The 12238-nt window shown below is 40.5% G+C and overlaps 1 protein-coding gene across 1 annotated transcript in view; it reads right to left on the bottom strand.

Moving 5' to 3' along the window:
* Positions 1-12238, bottom strand: part of TCF3 (transcription factor 3) — a 2378933-nt gene that overhangs the window by 280393 nt on the left and 2086302 nt on the right. The window contains exons 16-17 of the mRNA XM_044054828.1: positions 6640-6790; positions 5336-5577 (exon numbers count right to left, since the gene is read on the bottom strand). Of these exons, the coding sequence (XP_043910763.1) occupies positions 5336-5577; positions 6640-6790 (393 nt within the window). The remainder of the gene's footprint in view (positions 1-5335; positions 5578-6639; positions 6791-12238) is intronic.

Raw genomic sequence — 12238 nt, 5'->3', positions numbered from 1 at the left:
GTCCTTGTAGCAAGTAAATGACCCTTTGTAAATCTGTTGTCAGCTTGCTTTTGTTGTCCCCTTGTAGCAGGCAGTCGTCCAGGTATGGGTAAATTTGAATTCCCTGTAGTCTGCAATGGGCGATTACTGATGCCAGGCATTTTGTGAATACTCTGGGCAGTAGATAAGCCAAAGGGCAATGCTGAGAATTGATAGTGCTCTGATCCTGCAAGAAATCTGAGGTATCTTCTGCAGATTGGTCGAATGGGGACGTGCAGGTATGCCTCCTTGAGATCTAGAGTTACCAGCCAAGACTCCTTGCCCAGCATGGGAAGAAGTTGCTGTAGGGTCAGCATTTTGAATTTTGGGACAATGATGTATGTATTTAAGGTGGACAGGTCTAGAATTGGTCTCCAACTTTTTTCCTTTCTTGTAACTAGGAATAGTCTGGAGTAGAACCCCTTTCCTTGTTCTGCTGTTGGCACTCTTTCCACAGCTCTCATGTTTGCTAACTCCATTATCTGGCGTAGAGCCTCTTTTTTGATTTGGAGGTAGATTTGGCATTCCTCTTTTGACTGGTAAAGTGTGGAAGTGAAACCGGTAACCTTGATCTATGGTTTGTAAAATCCACTTGTCTTTTGTTATGTAGTGCCAGTTCTTTGAAAATAAGGTTAACTTTCCGCCTAGAGGAGCTGCTATTTGTTCCCTGGTAGGCGGATTTAGGATTAAGTCACTGTGGTTGTGCTGATGTAGTGGCAGTGGCTGTGTCTGTGCCTCTGTTGTTACCTTGCCACTGTCGTCCTCTGTAGGCACCTCCTCTGGATTGGTTTCTGCCTCTGGAACGTCTATTCCTGCCCCTTTGAAATTTTGTGGAGTCAGGAAAGGACCAATTTTTGGCAGGCCAGTTCCTGCTAAACCTTTGGGGTTGAACCTGCAAGAAATCTTTAACAGTTTGAACAGATTTAGCCTTTTCTTCCATTTTCTTCATAACCTGCTGGGCAGGTGTACCAAACAAACTTGTCTTGTCCATAGGAGCATCTAGCAACTTAGCTTTAACATGATCCGGTAAAGCTTGTTCCTTTAGCCATGCATGCCTTCTTATCACTGTGCCTGTCATGGCTGATCTAAATGAAGCCTCCAGTGCATCATAGCCACATTTTAAGGAATGGTTGCTAACCTGTTGTATGTTATTTACCATCTCTAATACATATTTCTTATCAAGAGATTCATCAGTAGTTAGTTTTTTAGTTAACTGATCAAGCATAAACTCTTGGTATTGTATCATGTGAAACTGACAGTTTAAAGCTCTAGCTGAGAGAGTAGCTGAAGTGTAGACCTTTTTACCCCATCTGTCTAGTGACCTTGCTTCCCTTTCAGAAGGAATAGGGTTTTAGCTGTGGTCGCTACTGCCTTGGGACCCTGGGATATAGTTTCTGGGTCTGCAAGTGGGGCCTTGTAAAGGTGGTGATGATTATCTGGCACCCTGTAAAATCTGTCTGGCTTGGCAGGGGCTGGGGGTAAAGAATCTGGAGCGGAGCAAACATCATTGAAAGCATCATCCACCACAGAGAGAACAGGAGGTATAGCTAAGGGCCTGTGCTGTGGGAGGTGCAGAAAGGTCCTAAGTCTTTTCTGGAGTCTGAAAAATCCTGTTGCTGCCATTGGAACTGTTCTCGCATGGCATGCAAGGTTTCCCCAAAGGAGAATTCTTCTGGTGGGGAAGCAGCTGGAATGGATTCTTCAGCATCAGAATCTTCAAAATTGGAGAAGGGAGCCTCAGGCTGGTCAGTTATGTCTGATTCATCAGCAGAATCATCAGAAGACACTGGCTCAGGGGCTCTGCCCTAGGTCTCTTCTCTGGGGCTGAGAGGCCCTGTCTGGGTGAGATTGAGATCCTCTAATTAAAGAAATTAAATCTTCTGCCAAAGAAAGCATTTGAGAACTAGAAGAGGGCCTGGATGAGGGGGTTTAACAGGCACTGATTTAGTAGTCTTGGCTGCTTTAGCCCTGGCGAAGGCCTTAATGGACATGGCTGCTGGAGGCCTAGCAGCACCACGTGCTGGGGTAGAGACATCCAAGGGGATGGTGTCTGATAAGTCAACCACCGTAGTGGGTAAAATTTCTGAGGTCGATTCAAGAATTGTAGCAGGGGCCTCAGTTGTAAGAATAGGTTCAGCTGTACTTTGAGCAGTTTTTCGGTTTCGCCGAAACCGAGACACTCGCGTTTTGCTTTGCCGTGGTTTCGGCCGAAACCGCGGACCGCGAGTGTCGGTCTTTATCTTTGCGTTTTTTGGAAGATTGGGTAGTCGGAGGATCCGGCGGCATAATGTACGCAAAATCACTGCCGAAAAACTGTTCTTGTAACTCCGACCGCGCCCTAAGCGTTCGTCGGTTGAAAGAGGCACAGGCCGAACAGGCTGCTACGTCGTGGGCTGGGCCTAAACAAGGCAGACAGTAAGAGTGGAAATCTTTATGAGGTATTTGTTTCCCACAGGTTAAACAATTGTTAACTTTTTCTGACATCGGCTGAGGCAAGAAAGAGTCCCCAACGGGGTACTTAGCTTTAGAAGTCTTCGAAGTAGTATTCGGTAGAAGTAATCTCTGGATCCGACCGACCGGCACTTGCGAACAGCTTCTGCTTCGGGCGCCACGCGGCAAGAAAGACTGAGGAAAATGGCGTCGGCTGATGCTTTTATACCCGAAGACCAACAGAGATGACGTCGGGTGGAGTGCGACATCAGCCGAAGCCGGACCCGGACTTTGGAATCCGGCCGACTGCAGGGCTGCCTGACGACAGGACAACCCCACTTGTTATGACTGCAGATGCATCCATGAAGGACATCAGACATTTTAACATATTAATTGAACTCTGATGCTACAAAAATGAAATGTAATTTACACAATACTAGCAAGAAAAAAAGCAGAAGAAATGAAATGTCATCAGTGTCAACGTGCATACAGAATTTTACAGTAAAAAGTTAAGATAGTGCAAGTGTAACAAATACTTGCTTGGTAACTGCAGCCTCTTTCTAAAAAAAAAGTAAAAAAAAAGTGAAAAAACAAATTCAAAAGGCTCATGCCTAAACTTTACAGGGGTTTGTTTGTAATGTACCCAAGAAGTCCTACTAAACCTTTTGATAAGTTGACTATTAAGAATACTGGACTATGTGTATATACAACCTGTGAATGCAAACTTATCTTGGTTTGCACTCAGTAGACTGCAAGCAAAGAATAACCAGTACAATTAAAAATTTACCTGGATTCAAAAGCACTACATGGAGCATGCATAAATACTAGTAGTCTCCTGAACTGTGCAGAACCATAATCAACAAAAGAGGGGAAACAGACATTTTCTACACTTTTTCTAAGTTATCTACAAAAATGTTATTTCTGTATTAGATTCTGCTTAAAATGAACATTCTAATGCAGTCTTGCTTTCGTTATACTTTTGTACAGCAAATGTCTTCAACTAGCATTGTTACCATTAAGTCTGGCGTTACTGGCTTAAATGTACACAAAGACTTAAAAAAAAAAAGTCATGGGCATTCAGAAGTCATGTACCTGAAACACTATGTCCTTAAGGGATCATCTGCATATATCCCATGGGCCTCCACACAGGAGATTCAAGGTATTATAATGAAAAAAAAATAGCATGGGCTGGGATTTTCTTTGCAAATTTTGTTGAATGGCTTGCCTCTGTGACCTTTTCACTCTCTGGTCTAAGTTACTAAGGTTACTGTGAATCAAGTGGTGCTCAACATTTAACATCCTACTACTGAACTGCAAGTAAGCTATGTTGTAAACTTGTTAATGAAGTTCCAGTACATTTAACAACTGACCCTGGCAGAAGTCTCTCCATCTTCCCAAACGTTTATCTCATACATCATCTGTGTGAAGCTTGCATGATCTTCCCAGTGGTGGCAAGTGCTTTTGACGGATACTCCAGTTTTCTTCCATCTTGCAAAAGCATGCTGCCTGACTAGCTACTCCAAAATCTTTTCATTCATGGTTATTAGGACATGCCCGTGGGACCCACGTCATTGTTAAAAATTATCAATGAAGGATCAGTTCACTTACCAGATAAATGCATTTCCAACAGTGCTGTTTTCCCCAGCTTCTGAACAGAATAAATGCATAAACAACTGTCACAACTCTGGCTATATCATCATATTGGGTGGGTTAGAGAAGGACACAAAAGCTTTATTCCATTAAGAGATGCACAGACAAGCAAGGGAGACCAAGGTGAACCAGGTGCTAACTGCAACACACTCCCTTCTCCTTTTTTCCCTAAAACAGCAAGTACAAGGTTGAGAGGGAGCCACTGAGTGGCTTCGGCTGGGACTGTCCAGTTGAAAATTGAAAGACAGAAAAAAGAAATACAATGGGGGAAGGAAAAACACTTGTTATGGAAAGCAAAACTTGACAAACAGGAAAGAGACAGCAAGAAAAAGATGAGCCAGGCACAGACCAAAAGTTCTAAATCTGACTCCGAACAGCAAAATCTGCAAAAGAAAGGGTTATCCTGCTAGAGTTTATGACACAATGACTAAAAGAAAAAATGAATAAAGCATGCACTGCATGTAGCAATAGCAAAAAAGCTAAATTTCAATGATGCATAGTTCAAGTGCACTACAAGTGGCTCAGCATCCAGCACAAACAGCTGTCTTCTATGTAGTACTCAATCATTATTTTAAGAGTTATGAACAAACCCAAACTGCACCAATCCCCACTTTGTATTTCATTTTGTGGCTTTACAAAGGGTAGAAGTCTGATTGAAGAGAGTCAGTTTAGATTAAAATGCTTACCTTTTCACGTGTCTCATCTTAAACCCCATTTTCCTTTAAAAACAGGTCTAAACAATGGTGCTTTTAGAAAACATTTGGAAATACAAACTATCAACATTAACTATTATGCTGTGCACATCCAGACACCACCATTCTTGAAATCCACAAGAGAAAAAAATACTACATATTATGACAGTGTACATTGTTCTACCATCTGCATTTGGTAAACATAACACTAACATCACTAAAAAATAATAAACAATTTTTTAGATATTAGACACTTTTCAATTAGACAACACCCTTATTTCTTTCCACACTTCAAAACAGCATTACTGTGCGGACTTCTAAACAAATGCCATTCAGTGCATGCAAGTGGCAAAAAGCAGGATGCACAACAGTCCACAAAATAAGCAGATAAAAATGTAAATCAAGAAGTGCTGAAAATTCAAAGCAGGGAGCATGGGGGCAGTGCTAGCACCAAGGCATGCTGCATGTTTATCACAAAGTACAGACAGCCCCGTGCCGGACCAGTATTGGGAGTCCAATCACCACTCTCCGTGACCCTCACTGACCTCTTACTTGTTGCTCCAGGTTCAGTATGACTGATACGGCCTGGTGTAGTATAAGTAGTTTGGTTTGCGGTTTGTCGTTGTTAAGGTGGAGCTGGCACATGCGTCCGAGTTCTTTAAAGGCCTCATTGATGTCACGTACCCGTAGTCGCTCACGGGCATTATTGGCAACCCTTCGCTCCTTCTCTCTCTCAGCCTTTTGCTCTGGGGAAAGGTCCTCATCATCATCCTCATCACCACCATTACTAACAATTTAAAATAAAGAACGAGACAGGGATATTCCTCCAGCACAAACAGCACCATAATTACAACATGTTAACACTAATATGGCATAATTCACTGCAGCTCAGCACTGGACATAAGTGAGTGAATGCAATGCTGACATCTCAGACTTCTAAAATATACATATTTAAAAAAAAAAAAAAAAAAAATAGAGTCCCCAAATTTGTTTTTCTCCCTTTCAAAATATTTTCAAATTCAGATAAATTGGAATATAAACAATGGGATTTTTCAAAAGACCCTCCATTGCAAATGAGATAGGCAGAGTTAGAAAGGAATCAAATTTTACTGTCTGATCAAGCAGTTCTGCAGTAAGGTCAGAAATGTTACTTGCACTGCTTGCAGTTAACCACAATAAACTCTCAGTTAACCGGAACTCAAGCAACCGGCAAAAAAATATCTAAGAAATACATTACAATTTTCATGTGTTGCCCTTTCTGTCCCCCACCCCGCAGAAACATATCTTATGTTTTTAGAGTTTTAAAAGGGAAGACAGGAATAAATTCCCTCTCTCCCCAACTTGAGAACAAGTCAAATCAAACAAATAGTATAGGGTATGTATTGGTCAGACCTATTTTTAATAGTAACTCTAAAGCAACCAGAAACAGTTATCCGGCATCTACCAATCCCCATGGGTGCAGGTTAACAGAGTTTACTGTAAATTAACAAACAAAAGCACAGCTGTGTGCTTCAAAATGGCAACAGCAGATGCCACATAAGATGTGTACAGCAATGCACTCTTCAGATTACTGGCTAAAGAAACACTAACTGCGCATTAATACAAAACTACAATTAGGTTTCTGAGAGCTAATCATCACATAAGTAATTACAGTTCAGCTACCCGAAAATACATTTAAAGGCAGCTTATTAGTACCTAAACACTGAAACGTTTACAACCAGAAAGCACTTTCCTTGTTTCGACAACCACCAACATAATCTACTCAAAAGTTCAGGCACACTAAGTTACCATTTTATCTTTTACTACTGCTTTCCCACTCAAGCCCAACATCATCTATAAAAAAGGACACCTTGTTCTGGTTCTGGAAGATTTGAATTCTTTCTTTTCATCTTCGGAAATTTCTGTAACAGATGTGTTTTCATCGTCCTCTTTCTCCTCTTGCTTGATGTCAGTCCCAACTCCTGTGGAGACACTCGTTCGGGTTACTCCACTGCCCAGCCCTAAATAAACAAAAAAGGTAGACAATATAGTCTTCCTTTCCATCACAGATAACAGTCTGTTAATTTGTTTGGGACAGGGGGTTTCAATTTTTTTTTTTCCCCTTTACTGCATCCTTATTTGACATTACATAAAAATGCAACAGTGTTCTACAATAGTGTAAAAGCATATTGAATTAGTAGAAAATGTAGCTAAAAACTGAATATATATACAAATGGAATAACTCGTCTAGAATTTTTATGACCGATAGATTTACTACAGTTACCAGAGGAACAAATAACTTATGCAGTTACCTACATTCTCAAATGGCAAGCCAGTTTTATTCTTGCGAACATGTTTGAAGGTAATATAAATATGTGCTGCTCACCAAATCAATCTACAAAGGAACTTCTGCTCCAGTTACAAATGTAACATAAGAACACAGTTTAAATCCTAACTAGGAAATAATTCCATTTTTTTCCACTGGGAAACTGTTCCTAGATGCTGTGAAGAGTACACACCTACCTAAACAAGGTGATGCATGCTGACTATCATTCTTTCCAGTCTTCTTCATACAGTCATGGGCATATATGGTTATTCCTCCGAAGAAGGAAGGGATGTAAGCAGGGAAAATGCAGGAGCACCTCTCATAAAATACTGCTGTGCAAAGTACCCATCTCACCTCAATAAGTCAAAGAGCAAATTATCCTTTTCCACCAAATCTGACCTGCTTGTCTACAGCATACTTCCAAATAGCAGTTATGTCTAAGTTTTTTTTCTCCCCACACAAGTAGTGCGACTAACTGCTGGATTAATCTGTCAGTAAAAACTGTATAACCCAGCTCCTAGCAGCAGCAATGACCTTGGACATTTGAACTAAAAGCTCTGGAATAAATCAGTCGAACTGTTAACTTTCAAACTATACAAGAAATAGCATGTGATGTGAACCACAGTTTCAGTCGCACAATTAGCAAGGCTTGAAAGGAGGGTCAAGTCTCCATCAAAACCCAGACCAAAACGACAAACTACAGAGCTGCTTCTCTCAGGAAAGATCAGCACACAGTAAAAACTGTGACAAAAAGAAACAGAAAAAAAAGAAGAAAAGAAACAGTGTGTGTGTGTGTGTGTGTGTTGGGGGGGGGGTGGAAAGCAAAACAGAGAGGAACAAGGAAGGGAAAAAGAAAATGGGAAGCGGAAAAAGGAAAATGAAAGAAAAAAATTGGAATAGAAATCTAAAAAATAAGACAGCTGAATGAATAAGACAGCAAGGAAGAGAAAAGGAGGTAAACAGCTTGCAATACAAAAATTAATAAATCATCAATGACATTTTTTAACAAGACACTAAATAATACAGTACAGCATAAGGAATAAACAAATCAAGATATTATAAAAAATATGGATCTGTATGTTAAAGTATCAATGTGTCTTCACAAAATAAAAGAGGATAAAACGAAGATGAAAAGGGAAACACAAATATTACTTAATTAGGTATGGTAATGAAGAAATAAAAAGCATTATAAAATGGGGGCACACATTAACAGTTAATACTATAAAATTAAAAAAATAAATATGAATATAGAGATGAAGTTAAAAGACAAACTATACAAAGGTAGAAGGGGAAAGTGAGAGAGGTTTTCCCCTTCCTGCTTTCCTTTCCAATTACTAATTATCTACAGAATTTTAAAAAAAATCTACTTTTTTTAGTTTTATTTATGATACATTGATGAGGCTAGCCCTACTAAGTTAAGTCCACTTTCAGAGGGGCTCTGAAAAATAAATATATAAAAACAATCTTAAATGTAATGTCACACAAAAGTTAAACTAAGTAACAGAATATGTGTTGTATTCATTCACACACAACTTTGCACAAAAAATAATTAAATCAATAAATGTTAAAACACAGATGGGGTTGGGGACGTAGACTAATTATTTGAGAAACAAAGATAAGACTGTAGACATGGAGAAATACAAAAAAAAATACAATATGAACAAAGGTGCCAGTTGTACACAGAGTAAGAAGTGGAGACTGAAGTGGATACTTGACACTATGAAAAAAATTAAGAGGACTAGGGAGATCAGAGGAACAAGGACAGGGGTGAGGATATTGGTTATGGGGAAAGAAAATACTAGAGTTTTGGTTACCTGGTGATATAATACGTTAAAGAGCACTTGAAGAGCAGACTATTGTACTGTTAAATTTACTTGAGTGCTTGAGTGTTAGAGGAAGTAACAAATATGATGTCAATAAATGGTGAATGGGAAATACTAGAGACGAGAAAGAAAATAACTATGTAAAAATGTGATCCAACTTATAACTGACAGCTCTTCAGCACCATAAATGAGATCAATGACATCTGCTGGCTTTTCGATGTTAAATAGGTAGATAAAGTTAGTAGGGTAGCTTAGTTAGGGGACGTGATTAAGCTACGAAAAACAATGGAGTAAAAAAAAAAAAAAAATGTGTTGATATGGTTGTATATCAAAACATGCCTGCTATTCAGAATTTATTTTGGAGTGCTCTTTAGTACAATTTATAAAACTACAAAGTTATTTGTGATGCATATAGTTTCAATGCAGAATTATGCAAAGCATCACTGAAGAAAGTACAGTTGTGTACACCTACCATAAATGTAGATGTTCGAGTGTCTTCACTGTTGCAATCATGACTGTAGGGATCTCCCCTGCCGGCAGGCAGCCCTCGGTCGGCCAGAATCCCAAAGTCTGGGTCCGGCGTCGGCTGTTAAACCATGCTCCCTGACGTCAGAGCGCCAGGAGTACAAAGCTGACAGCAGACGCCATCTTCTCCAGTTTTTCTTGCCCCAGATGTCAGGAGTCCCAAAATGAAAAAGGTCCCATAACCTATGCAAATACACCTCAGAAGAATGGTGAAAAAAGGAACTACACAAAAGTAAAAACAAGAGGGGACAGGAGGGAGGGAAACCCAGAGTGCAACAGTGAAGACACTTTTTTGAATTTTTTTAAGGCCAATTCCTGCTAAATCTAGGTGGCTGTACTTGTAAGAAATCTTTAACTGTTTGCATGGATTTCGCCTTATCCTCCATCTTTTTAATCACCTCTTCAGCTTTTGATCCAAACAAAACATTATGCTGAACAGGAGCATCCAATAATTTAGCCTTTACTTGTTCAGGCAAATTTTGTTACTTTAGCCATGCATGCCTTCTAATGACAGTGCAGAGGCCGCAGCCCTACAAGAGGCCTCCAAGGCATCAAATCCACAAGTGTAAACCATGCTTCCCAACTTGTTCAGTGGCATGCAATAAGTCATGTAATTCCTGATCATCTGCACAGGCAGAAATGGAAGTAAGCTTTTGTTTTAAAACAGACAAGAGAAATTGCTGGTATTTCAGCATATGAAACTAACAGTTTAAAGCCCTAATGGATAAAGTAGCATAAGTGTACACCTTTTTGCCCCATCTTTCTAAGGATCGAGAATCCTTTTCAGTAGGAATGGGATTTTTGGCAGAAGTGGCCTTAACTCCCTTAGGACCCTGAGAAATAGTTTCAGGGTCAGCAGAAGGGTTCTTGTATAAAAACTGGTGGGAATCAGGAACCCTGTAATATCTATCAGGCTTAACAGGAGCAGGAGGAAAACAGTCAGGGGTTAAGTTAGCCTCCGAAAAGGCATCATCCACAATATCCAGAACAGGAGGAATAGCCAGGGGTCTATGTTGGGGAAGAAGAAGAAAATCCCTCACACTTTTCTTAGATTCCGAATACTCCTGTCCTTCCCAGTGGAAATGTTCCCTAATTTCATGAAAAGTTTCCCCAAAAGAGAAATCCTCAGGGGGAGAAGCTGAAGGAAAGGATTCCTCAGCATCAGAATCCTCATAAGGAGGGAAAGAATATTCCTGATCAGAAGACGAAACTGAGGAAACAGAAGCCTGATCAGAGGAATCATAATAAACATCCTGCCTTGGCCTTTTATCTGGAGGAGGATGTGAACCCCTAATCATAGTAAGTAAATCCTCCGCCATCTTGAGTAACTGTTTCTGTGACTTGGGAGCCGGTTCAGAAGAGGCCTGTGTTGCAGTCTTTGATTTAGAAGGAGTCTTTGCCTTTATTAGAAGCTGAGTAGGCCTGAAAACCCCTTCGGAAGCCAGTACCTGCACAGCGGCTCCGGACCCATCCGAAGGAGCATTGTCCGAAGGTCCTGCAATAGAAATATTTAAAGGCCTGGTTGGCTCCTCATGAGAGTTCGTTTCGGCCATCGGTTCTGAAATGGCCGACAGGGGCTGCAAAAGCACCTCACTGACGACGGCCGAACCTGAAGCTGGCTCCACTTGTGCGCTATCATCAGATTTGGACCTCGGAGGCCTGTCTTTATCCTTGCGACGTTTGTGAACTCCGGTAGCCGGAACCGTATCCGATGACATTTTGTAGTTAAAGCGCCTACCGAAGTAATGAAAAGCAAAATCGTACCTTCGCTTAATTGTACGTTGATTGAATCTAGCACAAAACCGACAACTAGCTACGTCGTGGTCGGGGCCTAAGCAAGGAATACAGTAAGAATGAAAATCCTTATGAGGTATTTGCTTCCCACATGAAATACAATTATTAACTTTTTCTGACATCGGAGTGGAGCAAGAAAAAAGTTTCCCCAACGGGGTACTTAGCTTTGAGTGGAGAAGAAAATCTTCGGACTGAAATTTAACAGAAAAAATTGTCAGGAGTCAGCCGACCAGCACTTGCGAACTGCTATCACCGCACAACAAGAAAGACTGGAGAAGATGGCGTCGGCTGTCAGCTTTGTACTCCTGGCGCTCTGACGTCAGGGAGCATGGCTGAACAGCCGACGCCGGACCCAGACTTTGGGATTCTGGCCGACCGAGGGCTGCCTGCCGGCAGGGGAGAACCCTACAGTCATGACTGCAACAGTGAAACACGAACATCAAAGTTGCAAAAGATTATCACAGCTAAACGTATTATTTCTCTACATGAAAATCTGAATAATGGTCATATAAGATGCGGATTCATTAAATATTTCAAAACAAATAAAGCAGATAAAGCATTCCTGCAAGAAACCCATAGAGGAGGAATGCTTTAATTGTAACTAGTATGGAATTGTGGTTAATTCATGGTACAAACACATTACTTTTATCCAAATGGGACATAGTTGAGACCAGACAAAAGTTCTGTCTCACATTTTTATTTGCAGTTTGTTGACTGGGAAAGTCTATTGGGCCGAGGTGAGCCCTTTTTTCAATGGAGGCCCGGGGAGAAAAGGTCCAAAGTACATACATACATAACAAAAACCAGCAAGAAATAATACAGAAAATTAAAACAGGATATTACAAAAGCAAAATCAGCAAATGTTGACATGACATTTTACACAGATTAACAGAAACATATTGATACAGTTACAGTAGAATTGGATTTTAAGCTTAAAGTCATATCCTGCACTTTATAAGATCACAATGTACTTGTTTTCAAATTAATGGTAAATTAAAAGA

This window comes from Protopterus annectens, chromosome 13.part0, assembly GCF_019279795.1.
Source record: "Protopterus annectens isolate FY-2018-M chromosome 13.part0, PAN1.0, whole genome shotgun sequence".
Taxonomy (NCBI): domain Eukaryota; kingdom Metazoa; phylum Chordata; order Ceratodontiformes; family Protopteridae; genus Protopterus; species Protopterus annectens.
This window is presented reverse-complemented; position numbering and strand designations above follow the sequence as displayed.